The sequence below is a fragment of the Rhinatrema bivittatum genome, chromosome 2, assembly GCF_901001135.1.
Source record: "Rhinatrema bivittatum chromosome 2, aRhiBiv1.1, whole genome shotgun sequence".
NCBI classification, from domain to species: Eukaryota; Metazoa; Chordata; class Amphibia; order Gymnophiona; family Rhinatrematidae; genus Rhinatrema; species Rhinatrema bivittatum.
In genome coordinates this window covers 439142718-439170222 of record NC_042616.1, presented here as the reverse complement: position 1 = coordinate 439170222, position 27505 = coordinate 439142718, and the positions used below count along the sequence as shown (strand labels likewise).

The window sequence follows — 27505 nt, the reverse complement described above, 5'->3', positions numbered from 1 at the left end:
ACCCAGTCTGCCCAGAAAGCTTTCACACTTATTTTTCTCATACATATCTGTTACTCTGACTGCTGAGTTCAGGGCCCTTATTGGTAACTTTTTGGTTCTAATTTCCTTCCACCCCCACCACTGATGCAGAGAGCAGTGTTGGAGCTGCATCAAAGTGAAACCATGACATTGACAATATTGAGATGGCAGGCCATGGAAATGTATTACATTTGAACTAACAGTTCTGGTGTTTCGCAGGAAGAAAGAAGACCCATAGTAAATTGGGCACCTTAGTAAATGAATCCACTACCACCATAATAGTGATCATCCCTTGTGAAGTTAAGATTGGTAATGAATTCCATTGATATCCATTCCCATGGTCTTGAGGATTCTGATAAGGGCAAGATTAGACAGGATGTTGATGTGACACTTTATTCTAGACGCATACTTCACAAGAGGTGACATACCTAGTTATGTTTCAGATCCATCCTGGCCACAAAAATTCATTTGCAATTAGTTCTTTAGATTTGTGGCACCAGGATGACCTGCCAATTGAGAATAATGGCTGCTTAGAAGGACTTCCAAACATGACATACATTCTCACACATAGAGTCAATCCTATCTATGAAGGAAGGTTTCTCACTAGCTCCAAACAGTATCCTTTACTCTTTTTCCCAATCCCTGCAACTGGGTTGTTAAACAACACATCATCCTGAAAATTCCATCCAATCAGAATTTCTAACTCCAAAGGCAAAGTTATCAAGTCAAAGGATTGTGGTAGGAGCTTCTGGTTCTGCAGATTCTTCCCCTTCCCTCTGGGACAAAGCATCTGCCTTACTGTTCATGGTACCTGGCCATTAAGTTAATGATAAATCAAACCGCAAAAAGAAGGGAGACCACTGAGCTTGTCTGGAATTCATGTGATCTTTTGGAATTCCAAATTCATGTGGTCAATGAAACCCTGAACTTGGGGACAGACCCCTTCCAGAAGGTGATGCTATTCCTCTAAGGAATTTTTTATAGCCTCAAGTTCCATGTCATAGAAATGTTATTTTTTTTTCTGCAGCTGTTATCTTAAGAAAGTAGAAGGCACATGAATGAAAGTGTTCTTTAGGTCCCTTCCTTTGCAATAGCATATCCCCAACAATTACTGCCTTTGAATCATCAGTCTGAGGTTGTTCTAGGTCTGGGTGAACTAGGATTGGAGCCGTCATAAAGGCCTTCAGCTAATCAAATGCCAATTGTGTTCATGGGTCCTCAAATGAGGTCCCCTTCTTAAGAACCTTCGTTAGAGGAGGTGTCAATTTGGAAAGCCCAAGATAAAATGTCAGTAAAAGTTTGTTAACCCAATGAAGCACTGGATTACCATAACATTTTTCAAGACAGGATATCGTGCCACTGCACAGATCTTACTGAAGTCTATTTGTATTATACCTCAGGAATTCCACGTATCACTTGTCAAATTCATATTCCTTGAGCTTGACATATAACTTGTGGTTCTGAAGATGGTTTAGGACCTGACAGACGTGTTGATAATGCTCTGGCGGATCTTCAGAAAATATTGAGATGTCATCCATGCAGACAACTACACTCTGATCTGGCATGTCACAAAATATTTAATTCATGCTTTGGAATGAGCAGGAACATTTCTTAAACCAAACAAGCATAATCAGGTATTCAAAGTGGCCATAGCATTTTTTAAATATCTTCATTCATTTCCCTTTCTAATCCAGACAAGATTATATGTTCTGCTCACACTGACCTTAGTGAATACAGTATTAGGGCACCGGAAGGTATTCCAATAGTTCATTAATAAGAGGCAGTAGGTAGTGGTTGTTAATCATTACAGTGTTAAGGCTCAGCAATCAATGATGGAGGGAACTATCCTTCTTGGGCACAAAAATCATGGGTTCCCCTGCTGATGAAATTGAATGTTGAATAAAACCTTTCTGCAAATGTTCCTTTAAATATTCCCAGAGAGCCTTCAATTCTGGCTCTGATAAAGAATAGATTCTTCCAAAAGAGATATCTGACCTGACAGTAAATCTATTGGGCAATCATATGGTCTCTGTGGGAGGAGAGTGTCAGCTCCCTTTTTATCAAAAACATCTCAGTATGCTGCTTACTTTTTGGCAATTGTCTAATCCCATTTTTGAGTACCAAACAACACAGATGGCCAAAATTATCTTCTTCTGATCCCACTTCCTAGGTTTCTTCATTGGGCATACAATTCTGTTAGCAATATTTTGATGGATACATCATCTGCCACATCTTCTAACTGATCTGTGGCTGTCATTCCAACCATGAAGCACTGAGAATGACTGAAAAATGTGGCACTCTGAAGAGATTTAAAAAAAACAATTTCCTGGTGGTAATATATTGTCATTAAAACTAGAGATTTTGTCTAAGTGGTTACAGGCCCTTATGATAAGGGTAAGCTTCCTATGATCTCTACCATGTTGCTTAATCCATTCTGTCATAGGGGGACTTGGTGTTGCTCAGCAAACATGAGGCCCACAAAACAAAAAGTTACTCGAGAGTCAATCATGGCTAGAGCAGGAATTCTGTTATTTTCCCAGGACACTTTGACTGGAATAGTGATATGAGAGAGATTTGTCCTAAGGGAAGTATTGATATTCAGAAGGATAACTACGTTCTAATCTGCTTCCTTTACTGGGACCTTGATTGAATCTGTGCTTTCCTGCTGGGGAGAATTTTGATTCTGAAGTCTTCTGTGCCAGGAATTTAAAAAGTGCCCTGAAAGGTCACAATAAAGACAAAAACGTTCTCAATGGTGCTATGCTTTTTCTTCTTCAAAAAGATGGCATTTAATTCCATTGACCTGCATGGGCTCTTCAGCAGTTAACTGACTGTTCATGGGGCTACCTGTCCTTTCAAGGTTTGTAACTCTCTTTCCTTCTCTCAGCTCCTCTCTCCCAAGCATCTCTCAATTATTATGCATAAGGTGAGCAGGGCTGCTAGGATGACTAGGGGTTCTACCCAGGTCAATTCATCCTTGTTGTAGGCTGCAAAAACCTACTAGAAATGAGCATGCAGGACTGGTTAATTCCAGTCAAAATCATTTGCTAATTGATTGAACACCATGGCATACTTGGTTACACTGTGTCAGCCCTGAAAAAGCCTCAGGATTGTACTTTCTGCCAATGGAATGCAGTCTAGATCGCCAAAGGGCTGGTAGAAGGCATTTATGAATGAGTCTACTCTGTTTAGGACTGAATCATCTTGATCCAGAAATGGTGTTTCTTGTAATGGGGCTTTCTTTATAAGCAGGCTGAATATAAAAGCCACCTTTAATGATTCTAAGGGATAAGAGTGCAGGTATAAATGGAACTATAACTTGCATTAATGTAAGAACCCCCACAACTAAATCCTATATTTAAATGAGGGGACATGCTAAAAGGAGGAATTAGAGACAATTACATGCCCCTAGTGCCTCCTTAGTCCAGGAGAGGTGGCTCTGTCAGCGGGTTCAGGAAACCAACACTCAATTTTATGATTTTCGGTTTTCTGACCCCACAGAGAGCGATCGGTTAGGAAAACGGACGCTGCTGAAAGTTAGCACCCGTTTTCCTAACCGGACCGGCCGGAACATGTTTTTAAAATTATTTTTGGTTCCTTTGACTTAATATTGATAGGATATTAAGTTGCAGGGTATACAGAAAAGCAGTATTTTCTGCTTTTCTCTATACTTTTTTGGGCTGGCGTTAATTTATGAACGTAAAATGTTACATTTTACTTTCAGAATCCCGGGTGACTAATAGCCTCATGTATATTCTTCACACTTTGCATTCAGGTGGGGAATGGTCCCTGATTCCATGATCGAATGATTATTCACAGAAATGAATCTCTCATCCTAAATTGCCAATTTTCTCAAGCTCCACTTCCTCAGCATATCAGTCATAGAGGGGACTGACCAAAAAAATGTAACCAGAGCTTGAGTCAACTGATGTTTGGATACATACCCATACCATCATTTGTAATCTTGTTCATCATGGATATTCTTGCTGAAGTTATGCTTGGAGATTTTGAAAAAGACAATCTAATTCTGCTTTAAAATGGACTGCTACTTATTTGGCTTGTTCAATAATTAACATCATTAAACCCAGTGAGCATTTATTTAATATCTGATTCCATTTTTACAAAAAGGTTGGATCCTCTGATGATATGGATTATCTATGGAAAACTACAGGAATATATAGAGACAGGGACAATTTTTCAAGTATATGCCATGGTTTGTCTGCCAAAGATAAATTCAATCTAACTACTGTTTCATAGTGCTGGACTTTTTGAATATACATATTGATACATTTTCCCTGGAAATGAGACTTTTATATGCATCTAAAAACAATAAATAAATGATTATACTCTGGTGCTAGGTGCAGTCAAAATCATTTTTTTTTTCATTTCTGGTTTATTGACAATACAACATTAATGAAATTGGATTTTAATACACTTGGACACTGTACAATGTTTTTGGATATTACTCTTTTCAAACTGAAGATTTGCAGGGACAATGCAATTATTTTATTTCTCAATTTAATTTTTACAACTCAAAAGACTATAAATAATCACATCCTATATTTAAAATATGTACATTCTAAGCCTTAAGAGAGTAAAAGTCTTACAAACCCAGTTTAGGAGGCCAATGTATTAAGCTGCAAACTTTTTTCACAAATGGGGGCCTATGCATGTTAAAATAAGCAAAACAGGCCACATCACAGAAAAACACCAATGTTTTGGGCTTCTACATGTTTTAATTCACATTGGGTCCATTTGTGAAACATTTTGTAAATTACCCTTTTACAAGTTGCAACCTTCATTTCATTCATTTCATGCATTAATAAGCTGCTGCAATTAATTTTCATGTATTCCATCTCATTAAAGCAGAAATTCGCAAGAATTGACCCATGAAGATGCCTTCATAGTTTGGTTTTCCGAAAACAAAAAAAAACTATGCCTCAAAATGACAAAGTTATCTTTTTTGGCTGGGCTTGGTAACAAAGTTTCTCATGAATGTTTGCTATAGAGCCAAGGCCAGTGCTTCCATTAGGCAAACTAGGCAGTTGCCAAACTAGGCGGTTGCCTAGATTGCCATAATTTTGAGGGCAGCAAAATCTGTCAGCAGCTCAGAAGGGTGCTTTGTCAGAGCCAATACCACCAAGGAAGGGAGCTCTGGTTGCAGCCACTAACACCAGTAGGAGGGAATATTGTGCTGGAGCTTCCACCAACATGCAATTAGGTGATGGTGTGGTGGGAATGCATGACCAAAGGTTCCCAATACCCTTGCACTGGCCTTGTATAAAGCTCATCAGCATCCAAATCAAAACCTCACAGAAATAGGTCTCTAACCTACTGGAAGGTTTGAGGGTTAACAATTTGGCTCCTTATCAACAACTTAGATTAATCCACTTAGAATAATTATCAGTTTTATTACAATATAGTAGGGATGTGAATCGGGCTTCGGACGATTGAAAATATTGTCGATATTTTCAAAATCGTCAGCAATCGGGGGCTCTCAGAAAACAATAGGAAAACCCCACGATATTGATCGTGGGACTTCCCTTATTGTTTTGGGGGAGGGCGGGAAAAAACGGCACACAAAAATAACCCCTAAACCCACCCGACCCTTTAAAAGTAACCCCTTAGTTTCCCCCACCCTCCCAACCCCCCAAAAACCTTTTTATAGGTACCTGGTGGTCCAGTGGCGATCCTGGGAGTGATCTCCCGTGATCTCCCGCTCCTGGCCGTCCTCCGGCTATCAGGCCGTCCTTTGCCCTTACCTTGTGACAGGGTATCCGTGCCATTGGCTGGATCCTGTCACATGGTAGGAGCACTGGATGGCCGGCGCCATCTTGTGCTCCTACCATGTGACAGGGGCTGACCAATGGCACCGGTAGCCCCTGTGACATAGTAAGGGCAATGCTATCGGCGCCATTATGGTTCCTGGCACCCGACGGCACGAGTGCAGGAGATCGATCCCGGACCCCTGCTGGACCCCCAGGGACTTTTGGCCAGCTTGGGGGGCCTTCTGACCCCCACAAGACTTGCCAAAAGTCCAGTGGGGGTCCGGGAGCGACCTCCTGCACTTGGGCCGTATTGCCAGTATTCAAAATGGCGCCGGTGCTAGCCTTTGCCTTCATATGTCACATAGTGAGGGCAAAGGTAGCGCCGGCGCCATTTTGAATACTGTCAATATGGCCCGAGTGCAGGAGGTCGCTCCCGGACCCCCACTGGACCACCAGGTACCTGTAAAAAGGTTTTGGGGGGGGTGTCGGGAGGGTGGGGGAAGCTAAGGGGTTACTTTTAAAGAGTCGGGGTGGGTTTTTTGTTTATCGGCTGGGCAGCCGATAAACAAAACACGATTGGGCCCGATGGGAAAAAACCCACATGTGAATCTGAACCAGAATCCGAACCGATTCCGGTTCCGATTCACATCTCTACAATATAGTGACCCTCATTATACATGGTTACTGATATTCAGAGCCACTCTCCTGATATCACCAGCATCTGAAATTTGGCAAAGAAAGTACTCTGAGATTCCTTTCACTATATGCCAACTTGAGTTTAAAGTAAGAATCCAGAAATCCTTATCTACTGTTCAATTATCACACTGCCTTATTTAAATATGCTTGCAAACCACTTTCATGGCTTAACATTATAGAAATCAAAGAGGAAAAAGGAAAAATCAGCACAGAAATATTTGTATTCCTGGAGGGACAGGAAAACACATGGCCATCAAAGACCTCTCATGTGTTACCCCGTGTATTGGCAGCTCTTCCTTCCAGTCAGTAAAATGTGATAACCAATAAAATATGTGAATGTGAGAGCATTTAAAAAGTTCACAATCAATTGCTCAATTCTGGAACTCTTATGGTCAGCTAAAGAGGATTTTATGTACTTCCTGACCCACTGTGCTGGAGAATGAAGCATGTGCCTCACAAACCCAAATTGCTTCCTCTAACATCTATCCAATGTAATAGCATGGTATACATTATACAATGGAACACGTTAGCAATTTCAACCCATAACAATAAGTAGCATTTTTTTTTTATTACCATAATGAATATATACCCTTTTATATAATGATAGTAGTTCAGAATCATTGATATGTCTTCTTTGAACTGGAATAAAGAATGTGTCATTAATAGGCAAGTCATTGTTTATTATGTTGTCATGGCTACTAAAATACTCTCTTTGCAGTATGAAACTTATGTACATTCCGTTTAATCTGTTTAATGATCACACTATTACCCAATTTCATGAATAGACAATTATTCCTCCGTGACAGCAGGAATTGCTGGGACAATACTTTGCTCAAGTGGAGGCATATAAAGTGACTTTTTAAATTAATTTTTTAGTACTTATATAATTTCTCAAATATTTCCTTGGCTGTATGTGTGAGAGGATGTTACTTTGCTATCATTTTTTCTGAGTTGGTTGTGTGAAGGAAAGTACTGTGATCAGCTTTTATGCTTGAGTCTATGGTACTATCATGAAAAGAATAGAGAGGTAAAGGAAAAAATCAAGTTGTTACTACTGTATGCAACCAAATATGAATACTGACCCCACAAGAAGGACACCAACTTCATAAGATGGATGCTGACATGTATGTTTTAACAGAAAAACAAGAAGAGGAACGTTTGACAAGAATGACAATACGTGACCAGGTTATTTTACCTGCCTGTTTAATTAAGGGCTATAAATTCTTTCTTTTTTTTTTTATTGCATTTCAAATTAACACAATTACACTTGTGAAAATAGAGGTAAGAGTAATCCAATATAAACATACATTTGAATCACTAGGTGTGGTCATTGTTAAAAAATACCATTCTAGAAGCACAGTCCAGATGTATTCCACACATTAAGAAAGGTGGAAAGAAGGCAAAACGATTACCGGCATGGTTAAAAGGGGAGGTGAAAGAAGCTATTTTAGCCAAAAGATCCTTATTAAAAAATTGGAAGAAGGATCCAACAGAAGAAAATAGGGTAAAGCAGAAACATTGGCAAGTTAAATGTAAGAAATTGATAAGACAGGCTAAGAGAGAATTTGAAAAGAAGTTGGCTGTAGAGGCAAAAACTCACAGTAAAAACTTTTTTAAATATATCCGAAGCAGAAAGCCTGTGAGGGAGTCGGTTGGACCGTTAGATGATCGAGGGGTTAAAGGGGCACTTAGAGAAGATAAGGCCATCGTGGAAAGATTAAATGATTTCTTTGCTTCGGTGTTTACTGAAGAGGATGTTGGGGAGGTACTCGCAATGGAGAAGGTTTTCATGGGTAATGATTCAGATGGACTGAATCAAATCACAGTGAACCTAGAAGATGTGGTAGGCCTGATTGACAAACTGAAGAGTAGTAAATCACCTGGATCGGATGGTATACACCCCAGAGTTCTGAAGGAACTAAAAAATGAAATTTCAGACCTATTAGTAAAAATTTGTAACTTATCATTAAAATCATCCATTGTACCTGAAGACTGGAGGATAGCAAATGTAACCCCAATATTTAAAAAGGGCTCCAGGGGCGATCCGGGAAACTACAGACCGGTTAGCCTGTCTTCAGTGCCAGGAAAAATAGTGGAAAGTGTTCTAAACATCAAAATCACAGAACATATAGAAAGACATGGTCTAATGGAACAAAGTCAGCATGGCTTTACCCAGGGCAAGTCTTGCCTCACAAATCTGCTTCACTTTTTTGAAGGTAGATATAGTATACTTGGATTTTCAGAAGGTGTTTGACAAAGTTCCTCATGAGAGGCTTCTAGGAAAAGTAAAAAGTCATGGGATAGGTGGTGATGTCCTTTCGTGGATTGCAAACTGGCTAAAAGACAGGAAACAGAGAGTAGGACTGAATGGGCAATTTTCTCAGTGGAAGGGAGTGGACAGTGGAGTGCCTCAGGGATCTGTATTGGGACCCTTACTGTTCAATATATTTATAAATGATCTGGAAAGAAATACGACGAGTGAGATAATCAAATTTGCAGATGACACAAAATTGTTCAGAGTAGTTAAATCACATGCAGATTGTGATAAATTGCAGGAAGACCTTGTGAGACTGGAAAATAGGGCATCCAAATGGCAGATGAAATTTAATGTGGATAAGTGCAAGGTGATGCATATAGTGAAAAATAACCCATGCTATAATTACACAATGTTGGGTTCCATATTAGGTGCTACAACCCAAGAAAGAGATCTAGGTGTCATAGTGGATACCACATTGAAATCGTCGGTGCAGTGTGCTGCGGCAGTCAAAAAAGCAAACAGAATGTTGGGAATTATTAGAAAAGGAATGATTAATAAAACGGAAAATGTCATAATGCCTTTGTATCGCTCCATGGTGAGACCGCACCTTGAATACTGTGTACAATTCTGGTCGCCGCATCTCAAAAAAGATATAATTGCGATGGAGAAGGTACAGAGAAGGGCTACCAAAATGATAAGGGGAATGGAACAACTCCCCTATGAGGAAAGACTAAAGAGGTTAGGACTTTTCAGCTTGGAGAAGAGGCGACTGAGGGGGGATATGATAGAGGTGTTTAAAATCATGAGAGGTCTAGAACGGGTAGATGTGAATCGGTTATTTACTCTTTCGGATAGTAGAAAGACTAGGGGGCACTCCATGAAGTTAGCATGGGGCACATTTAAAACTAATCGGAGAAAGTTCTTTTTTACTCAACGCACAATTAAACTCTGGAATTTGTTGCCAGAGAATGTGGTTCGTGCAGTTAGTATAGCTGTGTTTAAAAAAGGATTGGATAAGTTCTTGGAGGTGAAGTCCATTACCTGCTATTAAGTTCACTTAGAGAATAGCCACTGCCATTAGCAATGGTTACATGGAATAGACTTAGTTTTTGGGTACTTGCCAGGTTCTTATGGCCTGGATTGGCCACTGTTAGAAACAGGATGCTGGGCTTGATGGACCTTTGGTCTGACCCAGTATGGCATTTTCTTATGTTCTTATGTTCTTAGGTATAACCTTCAATCTGTAAGGAAATCGGAGGAGGGAGGTAGCCCAGGAAATACCCAAGTGAAAAAAAGTAAGAAATATAGAAAAAAGAAAACAATTATCAAACTGCACTGGATACAGTTATCGCTTAGGGTAAGAGTCCAAAAAAAATCACAATTGCGACAGTTCGAAGAAAATGAAACTAGAGCTCTGAAACTTTACCACACATTTACAAGGATAACATAATATAAACTTGGAACAAATTATCAAGGCTTCAGATCTCATAGAAAGAAACTTTCCTTTCCTCTCCTGTGTGGAGCGTGTGATGTCTGGATACATCCATATTTTCTGTCCTTGGAATAATGATCTCCTATTATGGAAGAAAAACCTAAGGACTGTATTTTTATCAGATATAAATGCAAAGCTCACTAACAATGTCCCTCTTTGCGTGACTTCAACATCCTGCAAAAGTTCCAGATCATCCGTAAGATTCATTGATTGTTGAATAATCTCCTCACCTTGTGGACTCTCCATGGGTTTCTGAGGCAAATAATAAGCCTTTGTAACTAATGGCATAGCTTCAGCTGGTATCTTAAGGTTGTTAACCGGATAATTCTTAAATATATCCACCATAGGTAGTAATTTGATAACAGGAAAATTAAGAACCCTGATATTGAGGCTTCTTAAATAATTTTCCATATTTTCCATCTTTTTAACCTGTACATTTTCAAAATGCACCAGATTCTGTTGCAGCTTTTCAACTGAGGCTAACCTTTCTTCGAAAGCATTTAGTCTCTTTTCTTGTTCTGAAACCCTTTTTTCAGTATTTATACTGCATATGTTAGTATCCATACAAATTCGGGTTAATGTAACAATTGCAGACTCTATTGAGACTAGTGCTTCCCAGATCGAATCTAAATTATAACAGCGGGTTTTGAAAGGAAAGGATCTGAAAGAACCGCTTGCTCACCACTTCCAGTAATTCCAGTGCCAGTGTCCCGATTTAGTTCCAAGTTTGAAACATCAGCACAAGTTTGTTCCAATTAAGGGCTATAAGTTCTTTCTACAAACAATGCCACCCAGGACAGGGAAATGTCACAGACACAAAAATAACCAAAACCAGCCCAGGAATGAAGAACAGCCTATCCAAAGGGCAGTTTATCAGACAGGTCAGCTCACAGAAAAGCACTGACACCACAAGACAGCTTGTGGGTCCAAAACCTGCAGGACTGAGATCTAATTCTTGTCTGGGGTCACCATGGAGAAAGAGCAATGACATCCCCTCCAAATGGAAAAGGGGGGCCAGCAGTCTGAAATGGAGAAACAACCCCATCTGTCCCACTTCTTGACTATGCATGAACTTCTTACATATTCATTCTTTGCCTGTTAAAAACAGCTGGGGAGAGGGTTCATGGGGCTGGCAAAAGAAGAACTAATGACACCTGAGCCAGTACACCCCTCCCTGCAATGAAGCAGATAAGTTCCAGTGTCCTGAACATGTAAGAAGCCCTGATGTTACCTGGTTGTTCTTTTAAAATCTGTCTTTTTCTTCTCTAGGGCTCAGACCAACCTTAGCCCAGCAAGCAACCGAGGCCAAGAATGCCTGTTCCCTTTCTCAGAGCCTGCCTTTTTAGAGACTGCTTCAGGGTGAAATAGATGGTAATCTCCTAAAGTTATGGTCTAGTTAACTAGTTACGTTTATTAATATACCCTAAGCAAGTCAAAGTCTCTGATATGTTAAGTTTACTAATGATGTAGAGCTTTAATCAGTATAAACTGATGCTGAGCAGCAAGGACTGTAGAGATATTTATTGTCTATTTATTCTAACTTAAATATGAAAAGACTAACAAATAAAATTCTGATTCTATGCAAAAACCTTTGCAGTCTTTTCTGAACTGTTTGGATTACAAAGGTATAGGAGGTGACAGAGAAAATTGCCTGTAGCACTGCTTATCCAGACAGGTGTGGGGGAGGGGGAAGGAGACAGAACACCCTTTATATTGATTAAAGAGGCTGATATTCAGTGTCCTGTTCAGTACCTGGATAAGTGGTGGGTGGAATATGGATGTTCTGAGAAGGAGCTAGTGATATTGAAACATATTGATTTATTTATGTGCCTATCTATTTATTTGTTTGTTTAACTGGATAAGTTAGATCTGTTCAATAGCAGGTCTAAAATTTGCCAAATAAGACTTATCAAGCTAACCAGTGATTTCTTCATGAATATTCAGCGGTATAGCCAAGCTGCTGAATATCCCAGATAAGTCTTATTCAATTAACTTCCTTACAGGCCAATTCAGTACAGTGTACTCAGGCTGAGCGCACTGAGCACCCGTTTGGACGCGTGTTTTTGACGTGCTATTATTACCCCTTATACAGTAAGGGGTAATAGCGCATGGAAGACGCGCATCCAACCCCCCTGAAACTAATAGCAAGCTCAACATGCAAATGTATATTGATGAGCCTATTAATTAGTCCCGCTCGATACAGCAAGTTAAATGTGCAGCCAAACCACACATTTTACTCTCAGAAATTAACTACTGCCTTCCAGCACCGGGAAAGGGTACAGAAAAGCAGAAAAAACAGCTTTTCTGTACACCCTCCGACTTAATATCATAGCGATATTAAGTTGGAGGCCCCAAAAATAAAAAAATAAAACAAATCTGCCCGCGGCCTGTGGGTTGGAAAATGGACGCTCAATTTTGGCGGCGTCCGTGTTCCAAACCCATGGCTGTCAGCGGGTTCGACAACCGACGCCGGTAAAATTAAGCATCGGCTGTCAAACCCGCTGAAAGCCACCGCTTCCGCCAATAAGGAGGTGTTAGAGATGCGCTAGTGACCCTAGTGCCTCCTTATTAGCGCCGGCCCTAATTTGCATACTGAATTGTGTGCCCAGGAGAGTGGCCTGGGTGCATATTAGGAGAGCGGGCTCTCCCGCATGGTTTACTGAATCAGCCTGTTATTTTTGTTTAAATATGTATCACTATATGTTTTGCTTTATAAAGTTTTCTGTGTTGTCATAAAGTCTTTATTTCTGTTCGAGTATTTTAATGTTATGTTATTTCATATCTTTTCTCTCTTGCAATGCTATCTGTATTGTTCTTGTACTTATATTCTGAAGAAAGGCAACTATCCTTATTACATTTTTTGCAGAGCCTGTTTATTATTATTATGTTGCTATGCTCTTAACCTTTCATGATATTATATTGGACTGGTACTACATGACATTGTCTACCACTCACTCTACCCATCTGACTGCATTACTGGACTTAATGTAGTCCATGTCCATATTATAGCCATCTAGGCTAATGGTTGATGAGCTTTAATCTTCTTTTGTAGTAAATGCTAGTTTCCTGTTTCACTAATAGAATGACATCCTTGTGTTCAGGAAAAGGAAACCACAAAAAGAACAGCAATTCCCCATATTACCAAGAAGATAGACAGATGACACAGTAAAGCCCCTACTTCTGTTTAATTCTATTGATATCTTCATGAGTGAATTTGAAAACAGTATGATATTTGGTGGTATGTATGACAGTTCATAGGAAAATTAACTGCTTCTGATCTTGGTATCAGTTATACTAGTGAGTGTGAGGGTATTATGTTGTTGTGAATGCTTTTATATGATTGTACTGTCAGTATAGATGGTAAAATTTGTATTGTCTGAAGAAGTGAGAATGCACAATTGCACATCTCTTAGATTCTACAATGTCTATCAGTTAAGTGTAAAGTAAACGTGATAATACCGGCATGCAGGCAGAATGTATATTGAGAATAAGTGTAAGTGGCCATGAGGTGTAACTGAATGAGTGTGAAAGAGAGTATAATATTAAAGAAATTAGGTTAAGATTTTAATAAGAAAGATGGTGTGTATTTAGTAGATGAGATTTAGTTGTTAGGTGATAGCATTGTTGTTTTTTATGCAAGGATGGCAAGTCTCAGTAACAAAATAGTACTGACTCTTTAAACATAACTTTTGCATAATGAACTTTAACCAGTCTTAAAAAATAGATAAACATTGTTTATTCTTTTTAGATTTTATGTAATAGGGCAAAGAGCAATGCTGTTTTCAGCTAGCTTTTCCTTTTTACCTAGGTATGAAAGAGTTTTCATTGTCCAACTAGAACTGGCCAAACGACTCACCTTATTGAATTGTCAGAATGTAATTAATTCTTGGTTTGAGGTAACTGAAAAGATAGCAGATCAAATTAACCCAATAAAAACAAGAGTTATCAAACAGAAGAAACCATCTCAACCTTGGTATAACAATAATATTAAAAAAACAAAAATCCAACTTAGGAGATTTGAAAAATTGTGGAGAAAAAAATAAAAATCCACAGACGTTAGGTTCATATAGATCACAATTAAATAAATATAAAAACTTGATTAATGAAACTAAGAAAAATTATTTTAAGTATAAAATACATTGTTTTAGTAACAATGCCTGAAATCTTTTTACTTAACAAAGAATTTAACTTTGACCAACATAGAAACTAACCCTATATCTGAGACTAAATGCAATGAAATTGCTTATTTTTCAAAAACAAAGTTGAGAACCTGGTTAAAGCAATTCCGAATGTAAAACCTCAAGAAATAATAATGATAAAGAAAGAAATATCTGACTGGCCATCTTTTGATGAAGTCTCCTCTATAGAAATTGAAACTATTATAAAAAAATTAAATCCAATGAGTCACCCTTTAGATTCTATACCTTCGGTTGCCCTAAAACCTATTGCTCATATTACAGCCCCCTTATTTGCAAAAGTTGTTAACCTCTCTCTAGCTGAAGGATATCTGCCAGAAGTTCTGAAATCAGCTGTTATTAAACCCATTTTAAAGAAACCCTCCTTAAACCCTGAAGTATTAAGTAATTATAGGCCTATATCAAATCTTTCTTGTCTAGCAAAAATAATTGAAAAAATTGTTCATAAACAATTAATAGAACACTTAGGGGTAGATTTTAAAACCCCTGTGCGCCGGCGTGCCTATTTTGCATAGGCCGCCGGCGCGTGCAAAGCCCCGGGACGCACGTAAGTCCCGGGGCTTCCTAAAAGGGGCGGGAGGGGGCATGTCCGGGGGCATGTCCAGGGGCAGGGGCAGGGGCAGTCTGGGGCGTGTCCGGGAGGCGTTGCGACAGTTCGGGGGCGGGCCAGGAGGGGGGTCCCGAGTCCCCAAGCACTGTGGCCTGTGCCGGGGGATGCCGGGGCGGCAGGCGTAACTTGCCCAACAAAGGTAGGGGGGGGGGATTTAGGTAGGGCTGGGGGATGGGGTAGATAGAGGAAGGGAGGGGAAGGTGGAGGGATGTGGAAGGAAAGTTCCCTCCGAGGTCGCTCCGATTTCGGAACGGCCTTGGAGGAAACGGAGGTAGGCTGCGCGGCTCGGCGTGCGCAGGCTGCCAATTTTGCACAGCCTTGCGTGTACCATCCCCAGATTTTATAAGATATGCGTGGCTACGCGCGTATCTTATAAAATCTGGTGTACTTTTGTTCGTGCACGCGTATTTTTTTAAGATCTACTTCTTAGAATCTAACAATATTTTATATCCAAACCAATTTGGCTTCCGTCAATATCTGAATACAGAAACACTTTTATTATCATTAACTGATACAGTTTTAAAAGGTTTTGACTCTGGACAAAAATATATTCTAGTTTTATTAGACTTGTCTGCGGCATTTGATACAATAAATCATAATATTTTAATATTAAGATTAAAAGAAATTGGCCTTATAAATAAAACCCTTGATTGGATAGTGTCTTTCTTACAACAAAGATCCTTTCAAGTGAAAATAGGAAATCATTGCTCCGATAAAATGCAACTTCAAACTGGTGTCCCACAAAGGTCCGCTTTATTGGCGACCCTGTTTAATTTTTATCTTCTTCCAGTGTGTCATCTCTTAGCAGGTTTAGGTCTAAATTTTTATATCTATGCCGACGACATTCAGATTCTTATACCTATTCTTGGCACTATTGAACAAACATTTAAATTAATAAACATCTATCTCGGAGCCCTCAACCAATTACTATGCCATATGAAATTAGCCCTAAATATGGAAAAAACAGAAATGATTCTCCTTGACAGAAAAGTAAAAGATAGCTTTGCTAGTACAAATAATACCCTTTTATTACCCAATAATATTAAACTAGTATTATCTGAATCAGTCAAAGACTTAGGAATTACCATCAATTGTCAGCTAAATTTTAAAAAACATATTTCTCTTCAATTATGAGAAGGATATTATAAATTGTTGCTGTTGCGAAAGTTGAAACCACTTTTAGATGTTAATGATTTCCGATTGGTGCTGCAAGCTTTGATATTTTCATCCTTAGACTATTGTAATTCCCTTCTCTTAGACCTTCCACAATCTACTTTGCACCCTTTACAGGTGCTTCAGAACTCTGCTGCAAGGGTTTTAACAAATTATTAAAAAACTTGAACATATCACCCCTGTTTTAATCAATCTGCATTGGCTGCCAGTACAAAACTTGTTGTATACTACACAAAGGGGTAGATTTTAAATACATGCACGATCGCGTACTTTTGTTCGCGCACCAGGCGCGAACAAAAGTACACTGGATTTTATAAGATACGCGCGTAGCCCCACATATCTTATAAAATCCGGGGTCGGCAAACGCAAGGGGGTGCACATTTGTGCAACCTGCGCGCGCCGAGCCCAGCGCGAGCTGCCTGTTCCCTCCGAGGCCGCTACGATTTCGGAGTGGCCTCGGAGGGAACTTTCCTTCAACCTCCCTTCCCCTACCTAACCCCCCCCCCCCCCCCCCGGCCCTATCTAAACCCCCCCCTAACTTTGCGTGCATCGGCCAGCAGCCCCGCTCTGTCCTCCGGTCCCGGGGGCTGGTCCAGAGGCCTCGACCACGCCCCCGGGCCGGCGCCATGCCCCCGGGCCCGCCCCCAAAACGCCGCAGCATGCCCCCAAAACGCCGCGTCGTTTCGGGAATGCCCACGGACACGCCCCCTCCCGCCCCTTTTCGAAAGCCCCAGGACTTACGAGAGTCCCGGGGCTTTACGCATGCCGGCAGCCTATGCAAAATAGGCACACGAGGGCCCTGCGCTTGTAAATCCGGAAGGATTTACGCGCGCAGGCCTTTTAAAATCTGCCCCAAACTGATTTATGGACAAAAAAGAGAGTGGCTGAATTTTCTAATCCAGTTACATGTCCCGCAGAGATCTTTAAGATCGGCGAATAAAGGACTGCTTCAAATTCCATCTGTGAACTCTGCCCATCCTATATTAATCTGAGAGCGATCCATTTCAATTGCCAGTCCATGGATTTGGAACACTATGCCTGTAGCATAGTGTTTAAAGCTTTTAAAAAAGCTCTAAAAACATGGCTTTTTGAACAGGCTTATATTGATTATCTTGAAAAAAAGGACTAAATGGTTTAAAGAAACATTATTTTTACTTTTGTTTTATGTTCTTTTATTAATAATTGATTAACAATTTTATTTTCTATCATATTTTATTGTACCTTTCAGATATTTTAGTATGATTTTATGATTTTGTAACATGTAAACCGTTGTGATGTATATTATGAACGACGGTATACAAGAATCTTTAAATAAGTAAATAAATAAATAAATAAATAAATAGATAGATAGATAGATAGATAGATAGATAGATAGATAGATAGTGCTGCAGGCAACCATGAGGAGGACCTTGGTTTAATTTCTGGCCAGGCTTAAAGCTACTTGAGTTGTCCAGGCTTGAGGATGCTTCTAAGAAAATATTCAAAGCTCTTAGGAGGAGACTTCTTCAACCTTCACTCAACATCAACATCTGGCAACTAGATTTGTGTTTCAAATTAAATGAATTCTGAAAATTTCCATAACCAGTAATGTCTGGTTCAGGTCTGCCACAGCAATGATGTAGCTGAGTTAGTAGGGGCATATACAATAGGGAGAAAACCCTGGACAGTTTTTACCTATGGCTTATGGTACATTAGCCTGATAGAGGCCAGTTCTGATTGAGCCGATAACCCAAAAGACTAGAAGAATGCTGCCAGGGGAAAAAAGAAAGGAAAAAATAATCAAAATCTCTCCCACAAACTGTAAGCAAAGCTTCTAGACTATGATAATGCTCTAACCGAAAATGATCTCAACCTGGAAATGTAATAAATATATGTATTAAGGCTACAGCTGGTAATTTAAAAATGCACATGTGTTTGATGAGCAGGTGTTTGTAGGTTTGTATGTAGACTTTATAGAGAGCATTAATAGAGTAGTTCTGGTGACTCCGTGACTTGTACTCTGAATATCTTTTATTAGTCATGAAGAATGTTTATTTAATTTTGTGTCAAATATCTGGTGAATATCTCCTGTTATGACATTTGCTATTTAGAAAAATCTGATTATTCCCACTATTCTGCCTCCAGACGTCAAGAAGTGTTAGACTCAAGCTCTTTCTGATTAAAATTGTTCTAAGACTTGCTCTAACCCCATTTCTCATTATATAAAATTTATGGAAGACAGATCAATCGTAGGCTGTGAAACAGTCAAGAGTGTCTGCCAAGTTAAATATGTCCTTAAAACATGAGTGCTTAACAAAGAGTATAACATTTTCTTTAAGCATCCCCTGCTTTCCACAGTCATAGACTGGATGCTGGGCTTGACAGACATTTAGTCTGATCCAGTTTGGAAATTCACATATTAGTATTGTGAACATTAAAGCTACTTTGATGTTCACTGTGAAAGTTATCTTATAGCACAATACTTCTGAGATTTTACATGCATCTTTTCTGTATTAGTGAAATGTAGGTAAAAGGCAAAGGTGTGACTTTTATTTCCATGAGAACAGTTTAGTGGTTTTGGTAAATTTAGTAAATTCAGCATTAATAGGCAAATTCAATTTCATCGTTCACTCAACATCTTATTGTTAGTTAGAGAGAGGCTTACCTTTCCCACGTACTGAGGATCTGGCCCTATGTGTTCTTCTAAAACAAAGAACTGGTTCCACACCCATCCGCGCTTGGGACGATGATGTACTTCTGTTTCACCTTCTATTTGTTTGGTTTGATTTCTGGTCACCTTGATAGAGCTGTGGTGAGCAGCTCCGTAACACCTCTGCACAAAACAGAGACATACCAGGACTGGACAAATGCAAGATGTGCTCGTAATTCTCATTGTAGAATAAATTTCCTGTCCAAGGTCTTTCTTTCCTTCTTTTATTCCTTGTGTTACTCTTCTCTCTTTGTAATCCAATAATAGATTTCTAAGAAGTAAGGCTGATCACATTCAGAAAGACAGTGCAAAATGTTCTTTGTTGGTGGTCCATGGTATAACTGCCCATTGGCCAAAGGTAGGACTGCATTTACATTATGAAAAGATGAGTAAAGTATGTGTGGGTCCTTATAAAGAGGTCTTTAAAGAATACTGCTGAAGCCAGACATCTTAGACCTAATAGAATAGAGAGAAATAAAAATAATTGATATCACTAAAAATACATTTAATTATTTTTCTACATTAGTAAATTCATTTTGGTATATTTTATGTATTCTTTTAAAATTAACTTTGCTCCACAGTTTATTTTTAGCATTCTCAAGTTGTGCAATAAGAACTGCATGATTTTCTCCTTTAATTGCACTGTGTACTGCACTGTATACACATATAATCTTTGAATTGGTAGTATGAAATAGTTTCATGACTTAGGGTATTTAGGACAATATCAAAATATTGCACAGAAGTCTTGAATTGCAAACCTGCACAATTTTGCTTTTTGAACATTTTTAACTCATGATAAAAATGTCTGAGACTGCATGTGAGCAATATTAAAACTGAAAACAAACTGGCCTTAAAAATAGTAATTACAGTATAATCAGGAAATGCAGCAAATTTTAATGAGTCCCAACGCAACTTTAACGTTGTGAAAAATTTAAATCTTTATTGGCGGCAACTCCATTGCTTCAACAAGACACATATTTTAAACAAGGTCCCCCGACACGGACCCGTGTTTCGCCAAACGCGGCTGCATCGGGAGGGACGTATTTAAGGCGGAGTTCATATGCTTAGGAGCTACACGTTTGAGGAAGTAAATTAAGCAAGCTGCTAAATTTACTTCCTCAAACGCGTAGCTCCTAAGCATATGAACTCCACCTTAAATACGTCCCTCCCGATGCAGCTTTGCTAAATGTACTTCCTCAAACGCGTAGCTCCTAAGCATATGAACTCCGCCTTAAATACGTCCCTCCCGATGCAGCCGCGTTTGGCGAAACACGGGTCCGTGTTGGGGGACCTTGTTTAAAATATGTGACTTGTTGAAGCAATGGAGTTGCCGCCAATAAAGATTTAAATTTTTCACAACGTTAAAGTTGCGTTGGGACTCATTAAAATTTGCTGCATTTCCTGATTCTACTGTAATTATATGCTTGAAGCAGTGGCGTAGCCACGGGTGGGCCTGGGTGGGCAGGTGCCCACCCAACTTAGACCCAGGCCCACCCAACTGGCACCGGAACTGCAAGGCTGTCGCGGGATCCCATCCCCGCGACAGCGAACAAGAGAACCCACGCCTCGCGCGCCATCACGGCACACATGGAGAAGCGCTGCTGCGGCCGTATGGCCAACCGGTCTTCCTGTTCGGGGGGGGGAGCAGAAGCGCGCGCGCAGCTTCCGCTTCCTCCCCCCCAATGCAGGAAGATCAGCTGCCTCTCCTGCTGCCACCCGTTCTCCTGCTATCTTCGGACCAAACGGCCCGCCGAACTTCCTGTTTGGGGGAGCGGAAGCGCCGCACACAGCTTCCGCTTTCTCCCCCAAAGCAGGAAGATCAGCTGCCTCTCCTGCTGCCACCGGCCTCCTGCTATCTTCGGGCGTCGGGCCGTACTGCCCGCCGATCTTCCTGCTTGGGGGGGGGAGGAAGCGGACGTTGTGCGCTGCGCTTCCGCTTCCCCCCCCCCCGACAGGAGGTTCGGCGGGCCATACCGCCCGACGCCCGAAGATAGCAGGAGGCCGGTGGCAGCAGGAGAGGCAGCTGATCTTCCTGCTCTGGGGGAGAAAGCGGAAGCTGTGCACGTGCTTGAATGTGTATGTGTGGATGAGAATGGGAGTGTGTGTGGGTGAAAACTGGAGCCTGGGTGTGTATGTGGGTGAGAATGGAAGCTTGAATATGTGGGTGAATGGGAGCTCGAATGTGTGTATGTGTGGTTGAGAATGGGAGCCTGGGTTTGTGGGTGGGTGAGAATGGGAGCTTGAATGTGTGTATATATGGGTGAGAATGAGAGCCTGGGTTTGTGTGGGTGGGTGAGAATGGAAGCTTGAATATGTGGATAAGAATGGGTGCTTGAATGTGTGTATGTGTGGGTGAGAATAGTACCTTAAATGTGTATATGTATGGATGAGAATGGGAGCTTGAATATGTGTGGGTGAGACTGGGAGTCTGGGTTTATGTGTGTGGGTGAGAATGGGTGCCTGGATGTGCGTCTGTGTGTGCATAAGAATATAAGCCTGGGGAGGGGTGAGAAAGTGAGAACTTGAATGTGAGCTTGTGGGGGGGGGGGGGAGAGCATAGGAGAGTGACAGCTTGAGTGTGTGAGAGGGAGTCTGTGAGAGAAAGCATGTATGTGTGTGTGTGTGTGTGTGTGTGTGTGTGTGTGTGTGTGTGTGTGTGTGTGTGTGTGTGTGGAAGGGAAGAAGACAGTAATAGAAGAAAGACACTGAAAAGGAATTAGGAAATGAGCTATAAGGGAAAAAATGGGAAAAAGAGACCAGGACCAACTGATTAGAAAAATACAAAGATCAGACAACAAAGGTAAAAATATATATCTATATTTTGAGATGTTAGCAATTTAAATATAAGCAACACAACCGCTCTCTCAAAATTTATGGACAGGTAGGAGCCGTGTATAAAATCGTAATAATAAGAAGGCTAAAGTACCACAAATCACCGTGAATTATGTTTGTATCATTAAGTAAACCTCATACTTAGGCGTAGATGTGAATGCTATGCTGCATAATTTGGCATTATTTATCAGTAAAAAAACAACTAGTAGACCTGCATGCCTACAGCCCACCCATGTTAATCTTGTGCCCACCCAAAAAATCAATTCTGGCTACGCCACTGGCTTGAAGTGCAGCACCTTGCTCCAATTTTTGCTTTGTGGACTTAAAAATAGTAAGCCACCAATTGAAAGGAACAGTGAAACAATTATTTGCAGAGCAAATCTATACCCACATATTGGTATAACTTTGTGAGTGTCAGCAAATCGGGACAACACGCAAAACTTCTCTACACAAAAGAGAAGTATTCCAGGCCTCTTGATCATTTACCCATATGACCCACAAAGGGTGCCAAATGTCTATTTTTCTATAATTTTTCAGTTGAATCTAAAACAATATTTAGCATATGAACTGTATAAATCTATCATCTGTCTCACTGTACGGAGATCAGCTGATCTGGTCAGAGCGAGTATACAAGATGACAACTTAAGATAAGTCTCCCTGACGCAGGAGATCCGAAATGCCAGCTGACGTCAGGGTTTGGCTTTCTTTTGTCAATGCAAGCTTTTCTTATTTGTGCCTTAAGGCATTTTTTATAATTGCAATTTTAAAACACTGTGCTTAAAAAATCAATTTGAGTATTTTCTATTTTGTATGGCTAGGGGTGGATGATTGAGTCGTCTGGGTAAGCCCCTTTAATAGGGAGGTCTTACACTTACACCGGGCATCCTGACACACTAGTCCTTGATGCATGCAATTTGTTGGTGATATGCTTGCTTCCATTGAATCAAGTGTGTACTAAATAATCACCTCTTTAGTTTTGTTTTGCTCTGTGCCTTCTTGTGTGGTCTAAATCTATCCCCAAACAGAGAGAGCGCATGTTGACAAAAAATTATTAACCTTGGTTATATGCTAAATATTGTTTTACATGCAATTGAAAAATTATAGAAAAAAATACTTTTGGCACCCTTTGTGGGTCATATGGCTGAATGATTGAGAGGTCCGAGATACTTCTCTTTTGTGTAGAAAAGTTTTGCATGTTCTCCTGGCTTGCTGACACCCATAAAGTTACAACAATATTAAAACTACACAAACAAACTGATTTTCTATTTTTTTTTGTTTGTATCCTGGTTTGAATGGATTTATTTATATTTTGAGGTAGATACTCATGGGTTACATAAATCAGGATAGGGGTGTTTCACAGTTTTGCTGAAGTGAAAATTTTGTGTGCAACCTATAAAGCTATCTTGCTTTTCACTTCTTTTTTACACTTCATTAAGTTACGATTTGAAAACAAGATTAAAAAAAAGATGATTGCTCATTTTTCAGCTCTGCATCCTGATAACACTTCTTCAGAAAGGAGATAGACACGTGGTATGTCAATTTTTAATACTGCATTGCTAAGAATATTGTAATGTTGTAAATACTGCATTGCTAAGAATATTGTAATGTTGCCTCCATGAATGAGTGAAGAAGTACAGAGCTTCATTCAGGTGTAAAAACCTGCACATGTTGCTTCTACAGAGGAACCAGAAAGAACTCCCGTAGCTTAATTGTATGTTTACTCTACCACCTAGTGACTGAAGTCCTTATCCACATGTAGCTTGGATTCATAACACATATCTTCTAGAGATGTGAATCAGAACCAGAATCGGATCCGATTTCAGTTCCGATTCACATCTCTATAGATGTGAATCGGAACCAGAATCGGATCCGATTTCAGTTCCGATTCACATCTCTAATATCTTCTTCACTAGCAAAATAGTTGTTCAAATGTCAATGTCAAAATCTAATATGTACTTCTCTTGTAATAATATTCATATGAGTGTGCAATGACCAGCAGTAATGGCATGACTTGATATACATAGGGTTCATATGGAAAGGAATGGTCAGCAGAAAAAAGAAAGTGATATTGCCTTATTTGGAATACTGTGTATAATTCAGGAGACCACACTTTGACAAGGATATAAACCAGTTGGAATTGGTTCAGATAGTGGCATCTAAAATGGTCAATAGGTTTTCTTATAAAGCAAATGGAGACAGGCAATATCTAAACATGCATACTATAGAGCAGGGGTGGGCAATTAATTTTCCCATGGGGCCGCATGAGAAATTGGGATGGTTTAAGAGGGCCGGACTAATATAATTAACTCAGTTCTCAATAGCCCTACTTATGAAAAGACAGCAGTTTACCACCAATGCATGTCCTCTGAGAAAACACAACAAATTAGACCGATACAAACGCTTACATGCTAGCAAAATATCTCATCTCGGTAACAGACACAGAACCGACCTAACATACTCCCAGGATCTGTAGTAATGCACATAAACGAATCTGCACACAGTTACACCTGTATTATAGAATACACTCAAACAGGAGCAACCCTATCTATGAAAAGGCAACACTACAAATATTAAATCAGGTCCTAAAAACCAATACACCTCTTATTAGGAAAACAGAACTAGCAAGCAGCTATAGATCCCCACACAGAAATAATAGTAAAACTATACTAATAAGCAGAATAAATGTTTCAAAACAGCTATGAACAGAATAACATCCAACAATTAAAAACTCATAAAAACTATTAAACATTCTCCAAACATCAATAAAATATTTCAAAAAAGCAGACATCACACAATTAAAATGGCAGTCAAGAAAAATAAACTTAAAGCCACCTTTACTTACCCCCTCCAGCAGCTCTCCCACTCCCCTTCCCTGCAGGCCGTGGCACACACCAGAAGCAGCAGTAGAAGCTAAGCTCTATACTTATAGTCCTCTTCCTTAGTGCCCATGTCTCTCACACACACACACCATACCAGTCATGCCCCCATGACCAGTTTCTGTCTCTCACACACCAATCATCTCCCAAACAGTCTTTGGCACACACACACCAGTCACCTTCCTGAACAGTTTCTCTCATGCCATACACACACACACCCACAGAGGCTTCCCACTCCCGTGTTCTACTTACATATATGGGCTTCTCACTCTCATAATCACTTTCTCTGTCTCTCTCTCTCTCACACACACACACACACACACACTCACTCACCAGTCTCTCACTCCCATGCTTGTTCTCTCCACAAGCACAGGCTTCTCATTCCCATAATCACTTTCTTTCTCTCTCTCACACACACACACACACAGCAGTCTCTCACTCCCATGTTCTCTTTCAGATATACATGCTTCTCTATCCCATGATGTGTCTCACACACACCCAGGTTTCTCACTCCCATGCTCACTCTTCACATGCACAGGCTTCTCATTCCCATAATCACTTTATTTCTCTCTCTCTCACACACACACACACACACACACACACACCAGTCACCTGATCTCACTCATGCATACACACACACAGGCTTCCCACTCCCAAGTTCTCTTTCAGATATACAGGCTTCTCCCTCCTATGCTGTGTCTCACACACACCCAGGTTTCTCACTCTCATGCTCACTCTCTTCACATCAGTGGCGTAGCCAGAATTGATTTTTTGGGTGGGCACAAGGTTAACATGGGTGGGCTGTAGGCATGCAGGTCTACTAGTTGTTTTTTTACTGATAAATAATGCCAAATTATGCAGCATAGCATTCACATCTACGCCTAAGTATGAGGTTTACTTAATGATAAAAACATAATTCACGGTGATTTGTGGTACTTTAGCCTTCTTATTTTTACGATTTTATACACGGCTCCTACCTGTCCATAAATTTTGAGAGAGCAGTTGTGTTGCTTATATTTAAATTGCTAACATCTCAAAATATAGATATATATTTTTACCTTTGTTGTCTGATCTTTGTATTTTTCTAATCAGTTGGTCCTGGTCTCTTTTTCCCATTTTTTCCCTTATAGCTCATTTCCTAATTCCTTTTCAGTGTCTTTCTTCTATTACTGTCTTCTTCCCTTCCACACACACACACACACACACACACACACACACTTTCTCTCACAGACTCCCTCTCACACACTCAAGCTCTCACTCTCATATGTTCTCCCCCCCCCAAGCTCACATTCTCTGCAGACACACATACAAGTTCTCACTTTCTCATCCCTCCCCAGGCTTATATTCTTATGCACACACAGACGCACATCCAGGCACCCATTCTCACCCACACACATAAACCCAGACTCCCATTCTCACCCACAAACCCATGCTCCCAGTCTCACCCACACATATTCAAGCTCCCATTCTCATCCATACATATACACATTTAAGGTCCTATTCTCACCCACACATACACACATTCAAGCACCCATTCTTATCCACGTATTCAAGCTTCCATTCTCACCCACCCACACAAACCCAGGCTCTCATTCTCACCCACACATACACACATTCAAGCTCCCATTCACCCACATATTCAAGCTTCCATTCTCATCCACACATACACACATTCAAGCTCCCATTCTCACCCACACACAAACCCAGGCTCCCATTCTCAACCACACATACACACATTCGAGCTCCCATTCACCCACATATTCAAGCTTCCATTCTCACTCACATACACACCCAGGCTCCAGTTTTCACCCACACACACTCCCATTCTCATCCACACATACACATTCAAGCACGTGCACAGCTTCCGCTTCCTCCCCCCCCAAAGCAGGAAGATCAGCTGCCTCTCCTGCTGCCACCGGCCTCCTGCTATCTTCGGGCGTCGGGCCGAATTTCCTGTCGGGGGGGGGGGGGAGCGGAAGCGCAGCGCACAACGTCCGCTTCCTCCCTCCCCCAAGCAGGAAGATCGGCCCGACGCCCAAAGATAGCAGGAGGCCGATGGCAGCAGGAGAGGCAGCTGATCTTCCTGCTTTGGGGGAGAAAGCGGAAGCTGTGCGCGGCGCTTCCGCTCCCCCACCCCCAAACAGGAAGTTCGGCGGGCCCGACGCCCGAAGATAGCAGGAGAATGGGTGGCAGCAGGAGAGGCAGCTGATCTTCCTGCATTGGGGAGGAGGAAGCGGAAGCTGCGTGCGGCGCTTCCGCTCCCCCCCCCTCAACAGGAAGACCGGTTGGCCATACAGCCGCAGCAGCGCTTCCCCATGTGTGCTGTGATGGCGCGCGAGGTGTGGGTTCTCTTGTTCGCTGTCGTGGGGATGGGATCCCGCGACAGCCTTGCAGTTCCGGTGCCAGTTGGGTGGGCCTGGGTCTAAGTTGGGTGGGCACCAGCCCACCCGTGGCTACGCCACTGACCTCTAACACCGCTGCCGTTACCACTGGGCTTGAACGTGCTGACAGCCCAGCGGCAATGGCAGCGGGAGAGACCGGGAGCGCGCGCCGCGGACCAGTGGTTGGGGACCCCTGAAAAAAGACCACGAAAGGCGGAACTGTGACATATGTAGGAAAGAAACTCGAGCGAAGGCACGCTGTCCGATTGGCCGGTGCTGGGCAAGCCTTGCCCAGCACCGGCCAATCGGGCAGCGTGCCTTCGCTTGAGTCACTCAATCCCCCCCACCGGACGCTGTAAAAAAAAAACTGTTCATTCTCCGCTCCCTCGCTCCCCGATTGGCCGGCCAATCGGGGAGCGAGGGAGCGGAGAATGAACTGCTGCCTTCCCTCTGCAAGGGAAGGCAGCGTGCCTCATTCCCCGTCTGCTCTCAGCAGTGGGCGGGCTGGTCACAGACC

The 27505-nt window shown here is 41.2% G+C and overlaps 1 protein-coding gene across 2 annotated transcripts in view; it reads right to left on the bottom strand.

Moving 5' to 3' along the window:
- The window catches only part of CDH18 (cadherin 18), a 1107921-nt gene extending 1088571 nt beyond the window's left edge, over positions 1-19350 (bottom strand). For both annotated transcript variants that reach the window (XM_029590319.1, XM_029590320.1), the window contains exon 1: positions 18855-19350. In XM_029590319.1, the coding sequence (XP_029446179.1) occupies positions 18855-19082 (228 nt within the window). In that variant the 5' untranslated portion in view covers positions 19083-19350. The remainder of the gene's footprint in view (positions 1-18854) is intronic.
- Positions 19351-27505: the final 8155 nt, after the last annotated feature.